Source organism: Bufo gargarizans, chromosome 8 (assembly GCF_014858855.1).
Source record: "Bufo gargarizans isolate SCDJY-AF-19 chromosome 8, ASM1485885v1, whole genome shotgun sequence".
NCBI classification, from domain to species: Eukaryota; Metazoa; Chordata; class Amphibia; order Anura; family Bufonidae; genus Bufo; species Bufo gargarizans.
In genome coordinates this window covers 34,659,337-34,682,986 of record NC_058087.1, presented here as the reverse complement: position 1 = coordinate 34,682,986, position 23,650 = coordinate 34,659,337, and the positions used below count along the sequence as shown (strand labels likewise).

The 23,650-nt window shown below is 47.9% G+C and overlaps 1 protein-coding gene across 2 annotated transcripts in view; it reads right to left on the bottom strand.

Moving 5' to 3' along the window:
• GPR155 (G protein-coupled receptor 155) overlaps positions 1-22,941 on the bottom strand; it is a 37,233-nt gene extending 14,292 nt beyond the window's left edge. For both annotated transcript variants that reach the window (XM_044303868.1, XM_044303869.1), the window contains exons 1-9: positions 22,816-22,941; positions 16,856-17,385; positions 14,670-15,069; positions 6,786-6,951; positions 4,631-4,786; positions 3,221-3,304; positions 1,391-1,511; positions 946-1,030; positions 768-858 (exon numbers count right to left, since the gene is read on the bottom strand). In XM_044303868.1, coding sequence (XP_044159803.1) covers positions 768-858; positions 946-1,030; positions 1,391-1,511; positions 3,221-3,304; positions 4,631-4,786; positions 6,786-6,951; positions 14,670-15,069; positions 16,856-17,309 — 1,557 coding nt within the window. In that variant the 5' untranslated portion in view covers positions 17,310-17,385; positions 22,816-22,941. The remainder of the gene's footprint in view (positions 1-767; positions 859-945; positions 1,031-1,390; positions 1,512-3,220; positions 3,305-4,630; positions 4,787-6,785; positions 6,952-14,669; positions 15,070-16,855; positions 17,386-22,815) is intronic.
• Positions 22,942-23,650: the final 709 nt, after the last annotated feature.

Genomic DNA, 23,650 nt, shown 5'->3' with positions numbered 1-23,650 from the left:
AAAACTGGTGAAAGGTCCTTTTAAATATGAAAATGTTTATAGTCTGAGTAGTTAGGAATATGGCTATGCCAATGATGTGTATTTTTTATTTTGTTACATTAATAAAAAAATATATATATAATCTGGGGGGAGAGTATTTTTGTGTATTTTTTTCCTGGCAGGGTCAAATAGGCTTATGAACATGGCAGCCCTAGGGACCATTGTTAGTCAATGGTATCAAGAGGGAGGGGAGCCGGTGTCTAGCTACTTAGATGCTGTGGCCACTAACGGCACCCACAAGATCACCATGATAAAAATGTACATCCCGGTGCGGAAACTAGCATCCGAACACAATGTACATTTCTATCAAAGACTAAGGCCTATTGCACACAACCGTATGGCTTTTTCAGTGTTTTGCGGTCCGCAAAAAATACGGATGACATCCGTGTGCATTCTGTTTTTTGCAGAACGGAACAGCTGGCCCCTAATAGAACAGTCCTATCCTTGTCCGTTATGCGGACAATAATAGGACATGTTCTATTTTTTTCAGGAACGTAATTGCGGATCCCTAAGAACAGAAATACGGAAACGTAATGCATATGGAGTATATTCCGTTTTTTTTTGCGGACCCATTGAAATGAATTGTTCCGTACATGGAACACAAAAAAACGTAACATAAACGGAAAGAAAAAAAAATAAAAATAAAAGCTTATGGGTTACATATTTGTGATTACACCAAGCTGTACACATTCAAAGCATGTCCATTTCTTGATATTTTCCAGACTTACCTGAGCCTTTCCATAAAAGAAAGCAGAGTCAATACTGTCTACGTCACGTTCTCCGACGCTCACAAGAATACACACTATTAACACAGGAAGGCTATAGGGATAAAGCAGGTAGGCATTAATATTTCACCATTAAATAATCACAGATGATAAAAGACAGACGTCCCAAACGAGCACTTACCCCCAGCCAGTCAAGGCTATTATAACAGTGGGAATATTACTAACTTCTCTCTTCGTTAGTAAAAACAAGCACAAAGAGATCAAACCTAAGAAGCATAAAAATAGTTGGGACCAGTAAAGAAATGATGCATGTTTCACATACAGCGCTATGAAGCATTTACTGGCAAATTCCTATATGCAGGGACACAACAATAAGAGATACTGATGGGATATTGCTAGGGTATAGGTGAGAGTCATACTGCTGGGACCATCACTGATGACCAGGGGTTGCAGCCCCTTTGGCCTTTTTCTGTAATACAATGTCACTTCAGACTAGGCATGGAAGGTATCCGTAATGGTTCCAGGAATCGAATCAGACATTCATGACTTTTTCTAGTAATAACCTACAGAATAAGAGAACAGATCATTTATTGGAGGCAGTGCTTGATATCAACAGGTTGAAATACCTGTCCACAGGAAAGTGCTGTAGAGGGAACTGTAAAGGATGACAAACACCAGGATCTGCCCCACGATGTTGCTTTCTTTTATGATGAAGTTCCATAACACCATTGCAAAGCAGACAATAAGCTGGAGAGACAAAAACATCCAGGGTGTACAGCAGGACCGGCAAGAAGGTCTTAGGCTTGTTTATAGACCATCACTAACCCTATCTAAGAAAAAAAACGGAAGGATGGTGTTAGGGTCCTCTCACACGTCCGTTATTTGGGTCCGCATTCGTTCCGCAATTTGCGGACCTATTTACTTTCAATGGGGCTGGAACGGATGCAAATCTACATTTTCGGGATCCGTTTTTTAGGGATCCGCAATTACGTTCCTGAAAAAAAATAGAACATGTCCTATTCTTGCCCGCAATTGAGGACCAGAAGAGGCATTTTCTATTACAGTGTCTGTGATATGCGGTCCGCAAAACACTTACGGACGTGTGAATGGACCGTAAAAGGGGTTTTCCCCATCTCAGACAATAGGGGCGATATGCTAGTATTTTCCCCCATTCCTCTAGGCCCCATACCCATCTCCTAAACCCAGCCGGCAAGGTGAAGGTGGGCGGACTGCACATGTCCTCCATTCATTTCTATGGGGCCACCGAAAATGGCGGAGTGCTGGCTCGGCTATTTTCGTCAGCCCCATAGAAGTGAATGGAAGCAGTGGCCGTGCAAGCGCGGTGAGCTCCCATTCAATTCTATAGGCATTCCAAAAATAGCCGGGTGTGCCGCATGACTATTTTCGATGGGCTAATGGGAACGGTTGGTGGTGGCCAGACCCAGCACTGCCGACCGCCACTTTGCCGCCTTCGTTTTATTCTTCATTTTAGAGATAGATGCGGGTCCCACCTTTGACGATCCTAGCGATATGCCCCCATTGTCTGAGATGGGAATACTCCTTTAAGCACTCATTTCTGGCAAGATCATCATCCATCATAGCACAGCACAGAATACCATACCAAAGAACCAAATACCAAAGTGCAGGACTAAATACCCTCCCAGAAGCTGTCCCTCGGTGGTGGCCATCAATTGCTGCCATGTTCTGTCCTCCTTTTCCAATTGTCTCTAATATGGATATGGAGCAGGGATCTTAGGATGTGAGATTTGGGCCACAACACCAAGCCAGCCCTACCTTCAGCATGCTGGCTGGACTTCCTCTAATAATGCCCCCTATAGTTCCCCCAGTAGTATGTACCAGACCAGCGGCAGTGAGAAGGGCTTGGGTGGCACTGTGGGCATCGGCCCACCGAGACAATTCCCAGTAGTGTCTACGGCCAGTCTGTGCCTGAAGGCCGGAGATTTGTTTCACTGACCATCTGTACATTTTACTTCAATTTTTAAATATACAACCTTGCCCACAAGGTGCACCTTAAAAGAGGTTGTCCGACCCCCCAAGCTAAAAGACCAATTGTTAAAATAGGAAAAAAAGAAATCACCTTGCTCACTGGCGCTCCGCTCCAGAGTCGAGGTTCCTGTCCCTGCCCCTTCCAGTCCTCTGTGGAGCGGAAGCGCGATGTCCCTCCACCTCGTCATGTTCACTGCTACAGTCATTCACCGACCTCAGTGGTGACATATCCCCAAGCAGCACGTGACTGCATAGACTCAGTGGTCACATGCTGGTTGGGGACATGTCAACTCTGATAAACTGGCTTTACTCCCCTCGATCACTCACACATTCTGAGCATAAGGGTTTAACCACAATGCAGATAGTAACTCTGCCGGCAGCATTGTGATGGTGGTGGTCTTTGGTTTTAGAAACCTGAGAGTTTGCACCATACAAAAATAGACACTCACCTGAGCAAGAAACAGATTTGCCGTCAGCATGTGAGGAAGCCGCTTATACTTTTTGCTCAGAAGCAATACAGCCAGAGTCCAGACCTGTAAGCAAGGAGACTACATGGGATAAATGGAATTTTACTTTATAAACCAATCATCACTTACAGTCTAATTTGTTATTGTCCCACCACTGAGGATATTAATCAGTTCACTATAAAGCAGCAACAATTTCTGAAATACATTACAGGGTAAAGTGACAATAAACCTACAATCAGATAGAATATAAAGTTCAGAGGGACCTGTCACCACGTTTATGCGGAGGGTAGCTTGCCCACTGATTACAGCACTAGCTCGGTTACATACCACAATGAAGAAAAAAGCAGCAGCACTAACGGCTCGTGCAAATTTATTTTTTTTTTTTTTTTTTTATAAAATGTCCATACAGGTCAAGTATAGGGTAACAGAGCCATTTCACTCGGTTCCTTCTTTTGAGCACAATCTAGGTCGGTTATGTACTTGTGATGCACTTTTTGGGAAATTTATGGTTTTATTAGTTACAGCACTCGCCTCGTGCTGGGAGCCCTCCACCAGTGATTGAATGCTTTCTCACTATGCATAGTAAGGGCTCATTCTATCTTCTGTCTGCATCTGATCCGCTTTTTTTGTGAATTGGATGTGGACCCATTCATTTCAATAGGGCCGTAAAAGATGTACATTCCACAGCCAAAAAAAAAAAAAAAAAAAAAAAAAAAAAAAAAAAAAAGGAAGACAAGGATAGGACATTTCTACTGGAGTTTGAAAAAATAAAATAGAAATGGTGGTATGCACATGGCCAGGATGCGCAAATTGTGGACCACAAAACAGATACAGTCGTGTGAATGCCCTAAGGCCTCATGCGCATGACCATATCTTTTTTTTTTTTGCGTTCTGCAAAATACGGATCCATAAAACACAGAGGATGTCCGCGTGGCGTCCGTTTTTTGGCGGAGCCATTCACTTCAATGGGTCCGTGGTCTGCATTTTGCCACCAAGAATAGCACATGTTCTATCATTTTGCAGAACGGACATACGGACACGGATAGGACACGGATGCAAAATACAGTCGTGTGCATAAGGCCTAGTAGAGAGAAAGCCGTCAATCAGCAGCAGGAGGGTTGATAGAGCCCACAGCTCGTGTATACAGAGGACTTCTGGCTCATAGCATAATGGGAACACCGCTACATTTCACAAAAAGCACATATACTCAACACAACACCGAGACCTCGTGGCTTCATGTGGTGACAGATTCTCTCCAAGGACAGAGGGCCGTAGCTCCCCACCTGCTGATACATGGTGGCTAATCCCATAAGATGTTACAAGAAGTTGCCATTTGAGTTCCACTTTTATTAATTAGCACGTACTTACTCTACACCCATTGTGTAAACTCACCAAGGAGACCATGCTCACAATACTAATGTCAAAACTGACGTTTTGCAGAGCAGAGACTAGGGGCTTCGGATCCATTGAAGGGATGGTCAACAGCCAGGCCGAGACGTACATGATCGGGGCAGACACAAAGGTGCTGATCACCATTCCGGATGTGATCTGGAAGCAAAAACAGTTGAAGGATTAACCAGAGGCGCTGCTGCACACAAAGAGCCTTGGCATCAACTGGAGAGGGTGAAAGTCCTTACTTGGGTTTGTTTCTAGTATAAAGGTTTCAAAACCTCGAATGGAAGCCAGCTGATATCAAAAGCGCCATTGTTAAAGGTTGATGTTAAAGCTAGGCAAATTTAGAGACCTGTTGCAACAAATTTATGACGGACTGCTCAGGTCTTCTTTGCCACAACATACACGTACATCATCTCGGCTATTTATTTTCAACGTAGCTAAAATTATAGCGTATAGGTTTTGTACACCATCAAAATCACGTGTATGGCGAGGACAACATTCAAAAGTAAATGGTTAATAGTGCCCAAAAAAAAAAAAAAAAAAAAAGGGGCAAATACACTGATAAATGTGGATTTTAGTGCATATCACAACATATGGCCACCGAGCAAACCATCCAAAACAAAAGGGAAATCTACAGACCACCCGGCTGCCTTTCTGTAGAATTGCAAAAATTATTTACAACAGGATTCTACTGACAAAACTAAAAAAAACTGAGAAAAACTAAAATCTCCCATGCATATTTAGGCTCCTATGGAATACGGATGTACCAGCGGAGTACTGCACACTGTACAACCCAACGCAGTAAACCCAACACGGCCCGAGTAATGACAGGGGAACATTAAGTACAGGGGCGGACTAGCGGTAGGGCCGATACGCGGGGGGCTGCCTGGGCCCTCCTCACTGCCGCCAGCCATGGAAAGTAATGGTCTGATGTCCCCCTCCTGACACCAACTGTAATGAGGCAACTGCAGTAGAAGGACAGAACATGGCAGCTAGCAGTGGTCACCACAGAGGGGCAGGTTTGGAGAGGTATTTTGTGATGGACTGTGGTATTTGGCTCTGCTGGGGTGGTATAATGTGCCGCAATATGGTATTGCTGCCTCCGCCTACTTGTGTTGGGCCTGCCTTCTGTCATTTTGGACCCGACTACAAAATGGGGCCACTTTTAGTTTTTTTCCAGGGCTATTTTAGGGCTCTTTCACACTTACGTTCTTTTCTTCCGGCATAGAGTTCCGTCGTCGGGGCTCTATGCCGGAAGAATCCTGATCAGTTTTATCCTAATGCATTCTGAATGGAGAGAAATCCGTTCAGGATGCATCAGGATGTCTTCAGTTCCGGACCGGAACGTTTTTTGGCCGGAGAAAATACTGCAGCATGCTGCACTTTTTGCTCCGGCCAAAAATCCTATAGACTTGCCGCAAGGCCGGATCCGGAATTAATGCCCGTGGAAAGGCATTAATCCGGATCCGGCCTTAAGCTAAACGTCGTTTCGGCGCATTACCGGATCCGACGTTTAGCTTTTTCTGAATGGTTACTATGGCTGCCGGGATGCTAAAGTCCTGGCAGCCATGGTAAAGTGTAGTGGGGAGCGGGGGAGCAGTATACTTACCGTCCGTGCGGCTCCCGGGGCGCTTCAGTGTGACGTCAGGGCGCCCCACGCGCATGGATGACGTGATCGCATGGCACGTCATCCATGCGCATGGGGCGCTCTGACGTCATTCTGGAGTGCCCCGGGAGCCGCACGGACGGTAAGTATACTGCTCCCCCGCTCCCCACTACTACTATGGCAACCAGGACTTTAATAGCATCCTGGCTGCCATAGTAACACTGAACTTGCATTTTTCCGGATCCGGCGTGTAATTCCGGCAAATTGAGTACACGACGGATCCGGACAACGCAAGTGTGAAAGAGCCCTTAGGTTCCAAGTCCGCCCCCGATTCAGTCATTAGCACTTGGTTCCGTTGGAAAACCAAACTCCCATTTTCCTGATTTTTGGTAGAATTAGTCGAGGACCACCACACATAGGGCGCTTATGCTGAATGCCATTTTTATTTATAGAATCACACCAGATAACCGCTGTAACTGGATAAACACATGTCCCCCCCCCCCCCCCCCCCCAAAGCATCATAGGCTTAGCTGTGTAAACACGTACAATCTCTACTTCCATGTTGAACTGGTTTGCAAATATGGCAACTCCTGGTGCCACTGGGAAGACGCCGTACAGAAATGCATAGTTTGATAAACTGGTGTGGTTGACCGCAGACTTATTCTGATCCAGTAGTTCCACCATTTCCCTGCAGATAAGCGGCAAGACCAGCCTGAAAAAAAAAAAAGGAAGTATTTAGGGGGGTGGGTTAAAACTCATTTTTTTACATAAACACGGGGTAGCCTGCAGCATTCTACGGAGAACATGCACAGGAATGCAGCCTGTCATTCCACAAAACGACGCTTACAAGATGTGATCTGTATGGACGACTGTCTGAAGATGCTGTTATTAACTATTTATGCTCCGTCCTGAATAACGTAGGACTGTCTGCGGACATTTTGGAGACTAGAACAGATTTTCATACATGTGATGTAAATGTTATTAATTTTGTGGCATTTGCATGAATTTCTGCAAGTCGCATACAGGTGAATGGGACAATTACAAACATTCTGCAACAAATCTGCCCGTGAGAACCTATAAGGGTCAACAATTGGGGCAATTAATTTCCAGAGCATTTCCTAGCAACAATCCATGAAACACGGACGGCATCTGTGTTGTATTGGATTTTTTTTCAGGCAACCATAGACATGGGGGCATGCTTCTGTGCTTAAAGCAAGGACCGTGCCAAAATACAGATGTGTGAATACACAACATAAACAAAAAAATCACAGAAAAAACTAAGATAAAAACATCCTGCACGATATGATACAAATTTGCGGATGTCCCTGACCATATTATTGAAGAAAAACACAGAAACAAGATAATAATGCACTTATTAAAGCAGATGCAAGCACTATATATTATTATTATTATTTATTATTTAAGCGCCATTCATTCCATAGCGCTGTACATATGATATGATAAGGGGTGCACATACATAATACAGACAATTGCACTAATCATAAACAAAATGAGTTACAAACTGGTACAGAAGGAGAGAGGGCCCTGCCCGTGAGGCCTTACAATCTACATGGTTATGGACTAAGTCCTCACCCTGATATGATAATGTCTGAGACACTTAGTCAATATATTTTGATCAAAACACATCTAAGCCCGCCACCAAGCGTCAAGGTTGTCTCAGGTCAGGCGGGTCCTACGCTAAACCTACCTAAGCCATTGGGCTTCTATGTTCAGGAGCGCAGACACCGCACATATGGTGTGCTGCTCCTAGTAACCTCCATGTGCATCAAGCAACCAATGGGAGGAGGAGCAAGCACAGCCATATGTACCACCTAATTAAGGCGCTCATTGGATAGAGGAGGGGGGCAAAAGTGCAGAGGAATGCTACTCCCAAGATACTAGGTGCGCATTCACACTTGAAGGTGCCACTCCCTCAAGCAAACACTACATAAAGTGCTTGCATCTGTGTGAATACACACATTAAAATAAATATATTCATGCTCTGCATGGACAGCACACGTCTTTGATTCACTCACGTGTGAATGAGGCCCTAAGGGTGTTTAAAAATTAGATCAAGAAGGTTATATTGAAGGATTGGTGCAAATGTGGAGGGCATGGGGGTTCAGCAGCAAATTAGTGCTTATTAACGCAGAATAAGTAAATAGGAACAAACCACAGAGGATATGAAACTGGGCAAACAGAAGTGAAAAAAAGAAGGTGGTTGAAAAAGAAAACTGGATTTTTGAACTCACTGTAAAATCCTATTCTCTTGAATGCATTGGGGCACACAGCACCATGGGTATATGCCCAGCTGCCACTAGGAGGCTGACACTAGAAGTAAAAAGTTTTGGCTCCTGGACTATACCCACTGCAGAGGCAGGAGCAAACCAGTAGGTAGAAAAGCAGGAGGAGCACAAGACAAAACTATAAGCCAACAAGTCCTAAGCCAGAGAGAACCAACAGAAAAAACTAGCCAGAGGGCGGGATTTGTGTCCCCCAATGCATCCGACAAGAAAAGGATTTTACGGTGAGCACAAAATCCAGTTTTCCCTTGAATGCATTGGGGGACAAAGCACCATGGGACGTCCTAAAGCAGTCCACAAGGGAGGGCAGAAAAACAGCCATGCAACTGGCATCAGCAGAAGCCAAGGAGTGGATGTGATAAAATTTGGAAAACGTGTGGACAGAGGCCTGATGTCTAACCGCCCAAGAATCCCCGACCGCCCTAGTGGAATGAGCGGTCAACCGAAAGGGAGGAACAAAACGCTTCGCAACATAGGCCTCCTTAACTGCCGGCCTAATTCATCGGGATATGGTGGCCTTGGAAGCTTGCAGGCACTTGCAATGACCCTCAGGGACCACAAAGAGGGAGTCCGACCGGCAGTGAAGAGAATGCTCCTTAGGACGAGAGGAGTTAGGACAGAAGAACAATCGCCTCATTAATGTGGAATGAGGACACCACCTTAGGGAGGAAGAAAGGGACCGGACACAGAACCACCTTACCCTGATGAAACACCAAGAAAGGGGATCTGCAAGAGAGCGCAGCAAGTTCAGAAACTCTGCGAAAAGAAGTAGTCGCCACAATAAAAGGCGACCTTAAACGAGACAAAAGAAAGAGAAATATCCTGTAAAGGCTCAAAAGGAGAGGCCTGAAAAGCGTCCAGAACAATGTTCAAGTCCCACAGTTCCACAGGAGGACGAAAAGGCGGAATGCGGTGAGCGACCCCCTGCAGAAAGGTTCTCACTTGGCGGCGGGAAGCCAGGGGTTTCTGGAAAAGAACAGATAAGGGTCAGATTTCGGCCCTGAGAGAAGCCAGGCGAAGGCCCTTGTCAAAGCCCGCCTGGAGGAGAGACAAGACTCTGGAAATAGAAAGGTAGAGAGGGTGAAACTGAGCAGCCTCACACAAGGAAAAATAAGTCTTCCAAGTACAATGATAAATTCTGGAAGACTGGGGCGTGCGGAGCATAGTCTGGATAACAGACTCAGAGAGAACGCGGAACCTCAGTACCACGGCCTCAACAGCCACGCCGTTAAATGCAGCTGATGTAAACTCGGGTGGAGTAGCGGACCTTGGGAAAGGAGGTCGAGACGTAGAGGGAGACGCCACGGCGCGTCTGCGAGAAGGAACAGAAGATCCGCGTACCATGCTCGGCGAGGCCAGTCCGGGGCCACCAGAATCGCCAGAACCCGGGCCGACTTCAGGCACTTGAGAACCCTGGGAAGGAGCGAAATGGGAGGAAAAGAGGTACAAGAGACTGAACTGGGACCAAGGAAGGACCAGAGTCTCCGAAGCCAGCGCCTGAGGGTCCCGGGACCTCGCGAAGTAACGCAGTATCTTGTGGTTGAGACGGGAGGCGAAAAGGTCTATGTCCGTCGTGCCCCAAGGTTGACAGAGTCGAAGAACACCTATGGGTGAAGAGACCACTCGCCCGGGTCGGGGCTTTGGCGACTGAGTGAGTCTGCTGCCCAATTGTCGACCCCGGGAATGTGGACTGCACACTTCTGGTGCCCCCTTGATGATTCAGGTACGCCACCGCAGTGGAGTTGTCTGTCTGGATTCGGACCAGAAGACCGGAGAGAAGGTGTGTCCAATGAGAGAGAGAGCTAGAAAAAAAAAAAAAAAAAAAAAATAAAATCGCCCCGAGCTCCAGAATATTGATGTGCAGGGAGGATTCCGCTGCTGACCACAGGCCCTGAGCAGAGAGGGACGCGTCAGGCTGGCGTCCGTGGAGATCCCCCGCCAACGAGGGGGAAGAAAGGACTTGCCCAGAGATAGGGTGCGAGGTAGAAGCCGTCAGCACAACTCCTTGCGGACGAGATGGGGAAGACGAACCAGACGGTTGAGGCCCGGACAGGATCACAAGCTGAAGAGGCCTGAAGTGGAATTGCGCAAACGGAATGCACGTCCAAAGAGGTAGAGGGGACAGCTTGCGAAGGCGAACCACTGCATCTCGGAGAGCCACCACTTTGTCACTTTGTCTTGGGGAAGGAGGCGAGTGTCTAAGGTCATGCCCAGGAAAACAATTCTCTGGCAGGGAACCAGGGAGGACTTGGGATAGGTGACCAACCACCCGAACTGAGACAGGACAGACAGGGCGATACGGAGGCTGGCCAGGTTGTCCTCCAGAGACGGAGCCTTCACCAACAGGTCGTCCAGGTAGGGAATCACTGCCACCCAGGACCTTCGTGAAGACCCTTGGAAATGCAGAGAACCATCCGCGAAGCGAAGGAACCGCTGATGGGCCACGGCAATAGGAATATGGAGGTATGCGTCCTGTATGTCGATGGACGACAGAAATTCGCCCTCCTCCAGGGAGGCAATCACCAACCTCAGCGACTCCATGTGGAAGTGCCGGGTCCGAACAAGGCGGTTGAGCGCCTTCAGATCCAGGATAGGGCAGAGGGAGCCGTCCTTCTTGGGGACTAAAGATTTGAATAAAATTCTTGGAAGCGTTCCGAATTGGCGACTGGAACGATCACACCGAGGGATTAAAGGGAATGAATGGCCCGGAAAAAATCTGCCGCCTTTACAGGAGATTTGGGGGGACACGACATTAAAAACCGACCGGAAGGAAGAGTGGAAAGCTCTATCCTGTAACCAGAGGAGACGATCTCCAGGATCCATGCGTCATCCATGCTTGCACGCCACAACTCGGCCCCCCACATGTGGTAAAGTGCAGTCATGCAGAAGAGGTTTTTGCAGACTGGGGCTTTGAAGGCTTGGGGAAAGAATGACAGGCAGGCCTGGCCTTGAAGGAAGGCCCCCCGACTTTTTGTCCGAGCGGGAGGAGGGAGCTTTTTCCACCCATGGCCTCTGAAATAAGCTCCACCAGGCGTTTCTCAAAGAGCTTTTCACCCTTCAAAGGGAGAGAGATCAGCGCTTTTTTGGAAGCCGCATCTGCCGCCCATGAACGGAGCCAGACCGTACGGCGGATGGCCACAGAGTTAGCAGCCGCCCTGCTAGACCGGCGAGCCGATTTCAGGGAGACATCACATAGGTATTGGGAAGCCTGGAGAAGCTGAGAGGCAAGAATGGAAACCTCATCTGGAGCAGAATCCGGCAGCGAACGGATGAGCTGCTTGGCCCAGACCACGCAGGCTTGGCGACCCAGGAGGCGGCAAAAGCAGGCTGAAAAGCGGAGCCTGCGCTAGAAAAACGGCCTTAGCCAAGGAAACAATCTTCTTGTCAGCGGGATCCGACAAGGAAACCGCATCAGCCAAGGGACGGGTGGTGGCCTTGGCCAAACGGGCCACCTGAGGATCAACCAGAGGTGGGACTGACCAGAGGTTTACGGACTCTGCACTGAAATGAAACAGAGCGTCCGAACCCTTAGAGATCTGCAGGCGCCTATCAGGCTGATGCCACTCCTTGGCCAGGAGTCTATCGAGTTCCGTGTGGTTAGAAAAAAAAACAACACGGAACGCTTGGAACGGCGGAAGGACACAGAATCCTGAGAAGAGGAGGGAGTACCCTCCTGCATATGGAGAGAGTCTCTAACCGCCTTAATGAGGTCCTGCATGGCCACAGATAAAGTAGAACTCTGCTCTGATACAGAATCTGAGTCAGAGGTGTCCCCAGAAGCGTCAGAAGACGAGACCCACGCCTGCCTCAGACTTGTCCAGGGAGTGACCAGAGGACGCTGAGGATGAGCGAGACGAGGCCGAGATCACTTGCGGTCTTTTACAGGACCTGGTGTCAGAGCGGGGGCGAGCCCCTTTAGCAACATGGTCCCTGCGAGGGGCTTAGACTGCCGCAATTTGAGCAGGCAAGCGGTCCAGCGACTGAACCATGGACCGGGACAGGCTGGCAAGGCCGCCTATGGCCTGGGACAGTGAGGTGGCCCAATCAGGAGGGACTTCCACCACAGGGGGGGCCAGGGCATCAGTAGGGGGCATGGGAGCAGCGCACTGCGCACAGAGCGAGTTAGGTTGCGGGAGGAAAAGCCTTACTGCACTTAGAGCAAGCATAAAAAATAGCCACCCCAATAGGCACCCGGGCTTTAGGGTCCGTACTAGCAGAGGACATGATGGCAAAAAGAGACCAACTACAGAGAGGCTATCCTACCAGGCCCCCAGGTGCTGTGCCCCACAATGCGCAGAAGCAGCGAAGGGAGAACAGGAACACTCCGAATGGCGATTAGGCTCTGAGCTGCAAGATGGAGCCTCTTCTCCCTCTTCTCAGCAGCAGAAGAAACCGCTCCTCCAGAGGAAAAGACCGCACCTAGCTGTGATAGGAGCCAAGCAGGAGGTCCCTCCTAGTGAGAGGACGAGTCAGGCCGAAGCCCGGGAAGAAAAAAAAAGGGGCGGGGATATGTCGCAGCCTAGCAGGCCGAAAAGCCGGGGACTAAATTAATTAAAGCGGCCGGACCGGATCCCCAGCGACCAGACCAGAGCCCCGGCGACCGCGCACAGAAACAGGAGGGCTAAAGATGCAGACCCCAGCGAGGAAGCGGCACCCCAGGAGACCATCAGAAAAATAGGGGAACCGACCGGGAGGCAGGATTGCAGGCCCATATGTCCAGCACATGCGTCCCTGAATGGAAGAGTCCCAGGAGCCCCATGAACAAATGCCCTGGCCAAGATAGAAGGGATCAGTGGCCCAGAGGGGGGAGAGGGGAAAGAGCTGTACTTACCCTCTGACGTTTTCAGGCGCAGCAGGGTCACCCCATCAGCAGACTCAACACGGGGCCCGTGGGAATGCTGGCAAGCCACTGCGGCGGCAGTAATGGGGACTGGGTGACCAGCGGTACCGAAGTACGCACCCACAGGGGGTGCAACTAAAGTGGCAGCCCACGATGAAGCACCCACCTGCAGCAGGAGAAAAACCTGCATAAAGAAGGAAAAGAAAGAAAAAATAAAATAACAAAATAGCAGGTTGTGTCTGCCTCCTACAGACACTAGAAAAAAAATGGTTTGCTCCTGCATCTGCAGTGGGTATAGCCTAGATAGGAGGAGCCAACACTTCTTACTTCTAGTGTCAGCCTCTTAGTGGCAGCATATACCCATGGTGCTGTGTCCCCCAATGCATTCAAGAAAAAGTAAAGATTTCACCTCCAAAGCAACTGCATCCCAAGCACTAACATCATACATCCTGGATAAGCTGTCAGCTGAGCACTTGTTTGGCCAGCAGCCATTACCCACCTCCTGTACACATGCACACTCAGCTCACAAGCACATGCACTCGTTTTCAATACGGAGTGGGGAATAAACAGCTTCTGACATCTCTGGCGGTATCTTATCATCCTTGGGAACATAGGATTGGACATGTTGAAATACAATATGCCTGAGGAGTCTTTCCCCTGATCTCTGCCACTGAACTGGACACCGCCATACACATTAGATGGTTAACAGATCCGGCTGAGGACTGTGGGTCCAGCTGACATTCGTTTGAAGAGTATGACTAGTGTTATGATATGTTCTGCAAAGGAAAGCCGTCTTATACAGCAGAATAGGGTTGCGTCTGCAGGAATTTAGGAGCCTGTCCAGTACCGCAAGGCCATAGTGGGCTCCAATTAATTACAACCGCACTGGTTAGTCATTCTGCATTGTTAATAACCGTGTGGTATTGCAGCATTAACAATGCAGACCGACTAAACAGCGCAGTTCTAATTAGATAATTGGAGCTCACTGCAGCTAGTATGGCTCCGCGGTAGTTCAGAGCACCGCAGCCAAGACGCTACCATAGCACGACCACGCCTTGGGGTCATACACTAAGAAGCATGAAACAATCGAGTGATTAAACCCTTCTGTAATGGGCATGCAAAGAAGAAAAATGGGCAGAGTCAGCAGAACGTGCAAGTAAAGGAGCAAGACTTCCAGTAATACGGCTTATCACCTGGTAGAACGCATAAAACGTTTTAGAATACAGTAATAAACCGCTGGCCCGTCACCTCCGCACCCAATAAGCCCACATCGTAAATCACACTTACAGCTTTGCAGTGATAAGTAGCAGCAAGGCAACAAAAGACGATTTCTTCATCTTGCTGGTCTGACCAACCATGGTAAGGCCCAGATAAAATAAAGCTGAGCCAGAAAAGGAACTGGCCAGGCCGTCCAGAAAATTCTCCAAGTAGACAGGAATCTTCTGACCAAGTGCAAAGTTAAAGGCGATGCCTATAAATACCATAAATACTATAGGGTTCTGGAAGACACGGAGGAGGGCAAATCCCAGAATCTTCATTTTGCTTTGTGAAGTGTTTGGATTGTCTCTCCATTTCTGGATCTCGCAGAAAACAAACCCCAAAGGGTTCAGCATCATGAGGGATACAGGTGCCACCAGGTATATGTACTGGAGGTATTTGGGATACTGGGAGTGGTACAGGGCATCAACTAGAAAACAGTAAGAAGAAACACAAGTCAGAACACAGGAAGCATACCAAAATAACGCATGCAGAAGAGATGACGGACCATTAGGCTACGGCCACACAGCACTGCCTTTCTGTGGTTGGAACGTGGCAGGTACTGTCGGAACCAGACCGTTTATTCGGTGTACATTTGTCAGGCACGTCCGGTCATACCCTCAAATGGAAAGTGCAATCCGTAAATTGCCTATTGGGTCTTATAAAGAAACATGGCTGGCGGCACATTGCTAGCGGATATCTAAGAGCGCAGTGAGATGGCTCCCTCTAGATCAGGCATCCTCAAACTGCGGCCCTCCAGCTGTTGCAAAACTACAACTCCCAGCATGCCCGAACAGCCTACAGGTATCAGCCTACAGCAGGGCATTCTGGGAGTTGTAGTTTTACAACAGCTAGAGGGCCACAGTTTGAGGATGCCTGCTCTAGATGTGTGGAGCAGGCAGCAGCCATCGAAGCTGAATGCCGCTGGCCTACATGTCTTGTCCTCTGCAGCCAGGATCCCGCTCTATGACAGAGGAGGAGCAGTCTTCCCTCTCCTCTGCACGTTGAGCTGATGGTGGATTGGCTCCACCAATCAGCTCAGTCACTTGCTCGCCGCTTCTGTAAGATAAGAGGAAGAAGGAGGGAGGCTTACTGGCCCTCCAGTCCAGCACTGCTATTCCCTGGGATTCCTGGGCTGTCTACACCTGAAGTTCCTGGGTACTGCAGCACATGGGTGTATTCTTAAGGATGAGGGGGAGGGGGGGGGGGGGTTATAGTCACTTTTAATATAAATACTGGAAATTGCGGCCAGCAGAGATCAGTGAAAAAACGGAAATGTGAATGAGGCCTTAACTTGTGCCTAAAGTTTGCGTGGACAGAGTAAAGTTTATTGAGAACTCCTGTGTGCTCTCCACCCATTAGGTGCCTCTTCCAGGCAGAAGGGTGACGGATGTTTTTTTTTTTTTTATGGCTGTCACACCTCCGTTATAAGAGCAATGGTAATCTATGTGGTTATTCAAATGGCAGTTTTTTTTTGACGGACAGTGAAAAACAGACATAGAATATGTTCTATTTTATCTTGTTTGTTCTCATGGACCGACAGCCCCCATACGATTGAAGGGGGAACGTTTATAACATCAGTTTCTCAAAAAGGCATCAGTGGGGAAAAAAAAACAAACATAAAAAAAACATCCGTTAAAGGGGTTGTCCAGGTTCAGAGCTGAACCCGGACATATCCAGAATTTCACCCAAGCAGCCCTGTTATGCTCCGATGCTCTCCTTTGCCCTGCGATGAATTGCGCAGGGCAAAGGCTTTTGCTGGACGGAGGCTTCCACCCAGCAGTGTATTCGGTGACTTCACCGGCTCTGATGGGCGGACTATAGCGCTGTCCTAGCCATTTTACAGGGTAGGGCAGAGCTAAAGCCAGTCCACTAGTGCCGGTGACATCACTGCTGGGCGGAAGCCTCCGCCTGGCAGTTCTTATGGAGAGCCCGGTACGTCACTGGAACTCCATAAAATGCTTCGATGCTCATATTAGGGGGGCTGCCTGGGTGAAAATGTGGATATGTCCGGGTTCAGCTCTGAACCCAGACAACCCCTTTAAAACCTTGCCGTTTTTTCCACTGTTGTGTGAATGCAACCTTAGTCCAAGAACCTGGCTCTTAAAACAGGACCACCTACATTACATTTTGGGTTTCCTCATTTCTGGGTTCCAAAGAGAGCGCTTCACTTGTGAACCCAACTCAGGTCAATCAAAGGTGACAAGATAGCTCACCTATGGGGTAGCCAAGGGCAAAGTCATTGCTTTGCGTTGCAAATATAGGGTAGAGTCCAGCTTTGCTAAAACGACTCTGAGGGTTTGCCACCAACAAAGTCAACACGCAGACGAAGATGAAGACGGAGGCCTTGGCGATGACTATGCTGTACAGAAACGACCAGTTGACATCGGATAAATCCAGCACAACCATGTTCTTGAACAAAAGTGCGGGCAGTGCAAATCGGGAAGCATAGTTGCCGAGGCCTTTCGCCTGTGTGGCGGTTATCACATTGGCTCTACCCGCGATGTAGCCGCACATGATGATGCCAAAACATTCCAACAGAGCGGGGAACAGTCTGTTTATCGACATGGGGGGGCTGCCGTTTGTGGTGTTTGTTAGATCGCCAAGGGACTCCGTCATATTGCCTCCAGCAGACAGCGTCATCAACGGCAGCTCAGAGGTGCTGTCCATGTTCTTCCTCTCTAGATGTTCGACTCTAAGCAAGTTTCAGCTCTTTGCCGATTTTTCTGTGGAGATTCATGGTGACCTAACAGAGACAGACAGTCCAAAAAAAAAGAAATTAAATTAAAATGTTGCATTGCATTTAGATCCTCGTGTGCTTGCACAAGCTTAGGCGTTCAGGCTGCAGACCTCTGATATCGTCATCTGCCAGGTTACAGCCTGGTCACGCATATCCGTCGCTCCACTCAGCTCTATGGGGTTGCTGCAGATAGCAGAATTATCTGCAGCAGCCCCATAGAGCTTCATAAAGAAGCGGACATGCATGCTTGGCGAGGGGGACCCCATCCTCGTGAACAGGGGATAAGTTATCATAATGGGACAACCCCTTTAACCTAAAGGACAAGATACCTGTAAGGCTCAGCATCATATGCAGTGCTGGATCCGCTGCATGACAGACAATGGCAGCAGCCGCCCACTGACCTAAAACTGTAGGAACGCTCAACCTGCGGCCCTGAAGCTGTTGCAAAACTACAACTCCCTGCATGCCCTAATAGCTGCAGGCTGTCCAAGCATGCTGGGAGTTGTAGTTTTGCAACAGCCGGAGGGCCGCAGGTTAGGCATCCCCGATCTACCGGATTCCACGGCGGCATCCGTTGTTTTCACGGGTAAAATAGTGCTGCAGATGTGAACAGAGCCATATAAGTGTCCGATAATAACTTGTGTTCATGCTGAGCAAGTAAATCAGCTATTCTCGCATGGTAATGAGAAGACAAACACACAGCGCTCCGATGGTCTCCTGCCAAAAGAACATGCTGCCAATGGAAACAGGAGCGCCCTGCAGGAAGATGATAAGTGTTGTAGTCAAGATATCATCCCTCAACAGACAACATAACGATCTAGAGACACAAGACCTGGCATGTACTAAAAGACCCCCCCCCCCCCCCCCAAAAAAAAAAAAAAAAAAGGAACATCTAAAAAGGGAAACAATACCATATACTTCAAATGCAGGTAATGAAGTGAAACACCCACCCAGAGGTACCCCAACACCTCATGCACACAAACGTATTTTCTTTCCGTGTTTTTTTTTTTTGCGGACTGTATGTGGAATCATTCACTTCAACGGGTCCGAATAAAACCCCGGAAGTTACTCCGTGTGCATTCTGTTTCCGTATGTCCGTATTTCCATTCCGCAAAAAAATAAAAAAATAAAAAAAAAATAGAACATGTCCTATTATTGTCCGCATTACGGACAATGATAGGACTGGTCTATGAAGAGCCAGCTGTTCCATAAAATACGGAATGCACACGGACGGCATCCGTATTTTTTGCGGATTCGTTTTTTGCAGACCGCAAAATACATACGGTCGTGTGCATGAGCCCTAACTGATATGTTTAAGGGTCCATTCACACGTCCGCAAGTGTTTTGCGGTCCGCAAGTTGCGGATCCGCCAAACACAGACACCGGCCATTTGCGTTCCGCATTTTGCGGACCGCACACGGCCGGCACTTTAAATAGAAATGCCTTTTCTTGTCAGTGTCTGCGGACAAGAATAGGACATGTTCTATTTTTTGGCGGAACGGAAGTGTGGATGCAGACTGCACACTGTGTGCTGTCCGCATCTTTTGCAGCCCCATTGAAAATAAATGGGTACGGATCCGCTCTGCAACGTTGCAGATCAGATCCGGACCCGTTTTGCGGACGTGTGAATGGATCCCTTACTGTGTGTACTTTATTCCACAATAGATATTATAATGCATGATAATATTATTTATATAATATATATTATAACTATTATATAATATGATGAGTATTTAAAAAAAAAAAAAAAACATTTGGGGTGGTGACAACTCCCTCCTTCTGGCTAGAGCTACAAATAGAAGCATACCTGGATCCGCCCCCCCGCAGTAAACATTCACTTCGACGCTGCTCCAGCCAATAACCGGCTGCAGCAGTGACCTGCTCTCCATGTCTTATGTCAGTTGATCATGTGATGCAAGAGGGGGCAGGTCACCACTACAGCAGCATCAAGATAGGCAGCTGAGGTCGGAGAGTGAAGGGGGTGCAAGTCTGGCAAGAAGGGGGAATGGGGTGGTTAAAAAAAAAAAAACCACAAGAGATGTGGGGACAGCTACGGTACAGCTCTTTTGAGATTCCGGGGTGGAAGTCACTGCACAGGTGCGACCCCATTTATTTTTTATGGGATCATTGCGACATTGCGATGCCCCTGCGATCCTGGCCGTGACCAGCATAGTTGTACCCTAGGGGGACCTGCACACGAGCGCAGAAGAACGCACATAAGAGCCGCACAAATTTCTGTGCATATTTATCTGCGTTTCTGCAGCATATCCACGCCAAATTCTGAAATTTCGAACAGTGGAAAAGGGTAAAATCTGCAGCTAAAACCGCAAACATAACAGCATACATAAGATTTGTCGAATCTCATACGCTCGCTGGTTGTATACGAGCCTGCGTTTTTTTCCGCACATATTCCGGAACGTGTGCCGGTGGCCTTAAAGGGAACCTGTCACCGGGATTTTGTGTATAGAGCTGAGGACATGGGTTGCTAGATGGCCACTAGCACATCCGCAATATCCAGTCCCCATAGCTCTGTGTGCTTTTATTGTGTAAAAAACACGATTTGATACATATGAAAATTAACCTGAGATGAGTCCTGTGCGTGACTCATCTCAGGGACAGGACTCATCTCAGGGTAATTTGCATATGTATCAAATCGTTCTTTTTACACAATAAAAGCACACAGAGCTATGGGGACTGGGTATTGCGGATGTGCTAGCGGCCATCTAGCAACCCATGTCCTCAGCTCTATACACAAAATCCCGGTGACAGGTTCCCTTTAATATGCTGTAAATAATATGTAAAAAAATGCTGTGAACAATTGCAATTTCAGCCTTAGGGCAGAGTGATCCGGCAAAACGTATGCCAACTGATGGCATTTGTAAGACTGATCAGGATCCTTATCAGTCTTAAAAATGCTTTGAAATGTCGGATCCGTCTTTCCAGTGTTATCCGGCAAAATGGATACAGCATTTATTTTTTTCAGTCTGTGCAAGGACGGATCCGGCACTAATACATTCCTATGGGAAAAAATGCCGGCATTCAGGCAAGTCTTAATTTTTTTGCGCCGGAGATAAAACCATAGCACGAATCCTGAACAGAATGCTCTCCATTCAGAATGCATAGGGATAAAACTGATCAGTTCTTTTCCGGCATTGAGCCCTTTTGACCGAACTCCGTGCTGAAAAAGAAAAACGCTAGTGTGAAAGTACTCTTAGGCCCCTTTCACACGGTCAAGTTTTCCGCGAGGGTGCAATGCGCGAGGTGAACGCATTGCACCCGCACTGAATCCGGACCCATTCATTTCTATGGGGCTGTGCACATGAGCGGTGATTTTCACGCATCACTTGTGCGTTGTGTGAAAATCGCAGAAAGCTCTATTTTGTGCGTTTTTCACCCAACGCAGGCCCCGTAGAAGTGAATAGGGCTGCGTGAAAATCGCAAGCATCCGCAAGCAAGTGTGGATGCGGTGCAATTTTCACGCACAGTTGCTAGGCGACGATCAGGATGGGGACCCGATCATTATTATTTCCCCTTATAACATGATTATAAGGGAAAATAATAGCATTCCGAATACAGAATGCATAGTACAATAGGGCTTGAGGGGTTAAAAAAAATTGACAAAAAAAATGTAACTCACCTTAATCCACTTGTTCGCGCAGCCGGCATCTCTTCTGTCTTGTTATGTGAGGAATAGAACCTTTGATGACGTCACTATGTTCATCACATGGTCCGTCACATGATCCATCACCATGGTAAAAGATCATGTGACGGTCCATGTGATGAGCGTAGTGACGTCATCAAAGGTTCTATTCCTCACATAACAAGACAGAAGAGATGCCGGCTGCGCGAACAAGTGGATTAAGGCGAGTTAAATTATTTTTTTTAACCCCTCCAGCGCTATTGTACTATGCATTCTGTATTCAGAATGCTATTATTTTCCATTATAACCATGTTATAAGGGGAAATAATACAATCTACACTACAACTAACCCAAACCTGAACTTCTGTGAAGAAGTTCGGGTCTGGGTACCACATTCAGTTTTTTTTATCACGCGCGTGCAAAACGCATTGCACCCGCGTGATAAAAACTGAACATCGGAACGCAATCGCAGTCAAAACTGACTACAATTGCGTACCTACTCGCGCGGGTTTGCCGCAACGCATCCGCACCTTATCCGGACATGCTCGTGTGAAAGAGGCCTTAGGGTACTTTTACACTCGCGCTTTTCTTTTCCGGCATTGAGTTCTGTCCTAGGGGCTCAATACCGGAAAAGAACTGATCAGTTTAATCCTAAGGCATTCTGAATGGAGAGCAATCCGTTCAGGATTCATCAGTTCAGTCCCTCTTAGGGTACTTTCACACTTGCAATTCCGGCAGGCAGTTCCGTCGCCGGAACTGCCTGCCAGAATCGGCAATCCGGACGCAAACAGATGCATTTGTCAGCCGGATCCGTCTGACAAATGCATTGAAATACCGAATCCGTCTCTCTGGTGTCATCTGGAAAAACGGATCCGGTATTTATTTTTTTCACAGATTTAAAGGTCTGCACATGCGCGGACCGGAAGAACAGATCCGTCAATGCGGCAATTTTTTTTCAATGGAAATTAATGCCAGATCAGCCATTCCGGCAAGTGTTCAGGATTTTGGCCGGAGAGAAAGCTGCAGCATGCTGCGATATTTTCTCCGGCCAAAAAACGTAAAGGGGACTGAACTGATGCATCCTGAACGGAATGCATTAGGATAAAACTGAAGCATTTTTTTTCCGGTATAGAGCCCCTAGGACGGAACTCAATACCGGAAAACAAATACGCTAGTGTGAAAGTACCCTAACGTTTTTTGGTCGGAGAAAATATCGCAGCATGCTGCAGTTTTCTCCCCGGCCAAAATTCTGAACGCTTGCCAGAATGCCGGATCCGGCCCCAAGTGTTTGGGCAAAACAGATCCGTTCTTTTCGTCCGCACATACCATTAAATCTGTGGGGGGGGGTTGGGGAATACCGGATACGTTTTTCCGGGTGACAACCGGAAAGATGGATCTGGTATTGAAATGCATTTGTGAGATGGATCCGCATCCAGAGCCGTCTGACAAACGCAGCAGTTTGCGTCCAGATCTGCCTGCCGGAATCCTCTGCCCCTAGTGTGAACCTACTCTTACACAATTTTGCACTTCAAAGGGTCTAGATAAAGGGCTCACGGCCACCATAGCTTAGTTTTTTTCTAATAAATTTTGTGTTATTGTTTTTTTTTTCCAAAACCTGTAAATTTACACGTCAGTGTATTCCTATGGACTGCACTGCGACCATGTACACACAGTGCAGATGACACTTATAACCGCACCGGGCTCTGCTCGCCTCTCAGTGTGACGCACTTTCCCTGTGCAGGGGCCACATAAACACTTCACCGGACCTGCAGCTGCTGCTGCCCTGCCCCTCTTACCTGACTACAGGCGGCGGTCACCAGGGAGGCTCCGTCACCTTCCCCAATCCCCATGACTCTCTCGCTCTGCTACAACCAGAGGCCACAGCGGGATCCTATAGGGCTAGATGACGTAACGGGCACGTGATCAGTCACGTGGGGGAGGAGCCAAGAGTTTGGTTATGAAAAGTGTGAGAGTGACAAGGACGCGGGTTATGTATCTACAGAGAGGAGCAGCAGAGCTGTGTGTGTGTACAGGGTGCCTGCAGCAGTATAGCATGTAGCAGAGCTGTGTGTGTACAAGGCGCGTGCAGCATACCTATGTATAGCATGTAGCAGAGCTGTGTGTGTACAGGGTGCCTGCAGCAGTATAGCATGTAGCAGAGCTGTGTGTGTGTACAGGGTGCCTGCAGCAGTATAGCATGTAGCAGAGCTGTGTGTGTACAGGGTGCCTGCAGCAGTATAGCATGTAGCAGAGCTGTGTGTACAGGGTGCCTGCAGCAGTATAGCATGTAGCAGAGCTGTGCGTGTACAGGGTGCCTGAAGCAGTATAGCATGTAGCAGAGCTGGTGTGTACAGGGTGCCTGCAGCAGTATACATGTAGCAGAGCTGTGTGTGTACAGGTGCCTGCAGCAGTATAGCATGTAGCAGAGCTGTGTGTGTACAGGGGCCTGCAGCAGTATAGCATGTAGCATCAGCGGTGTGTGTACAGGTTTCCTGCAGCACGTATAGCAAGTAGCAGAGCTGTGTTGTACATGTTACAAGTATAGCATGTAGCAGCCTATGTTTATACAATGTGCAGCATGTATTATGTTTGCAGATTGTTGTAAGTGGGCCTGCAACATACATTGCATAC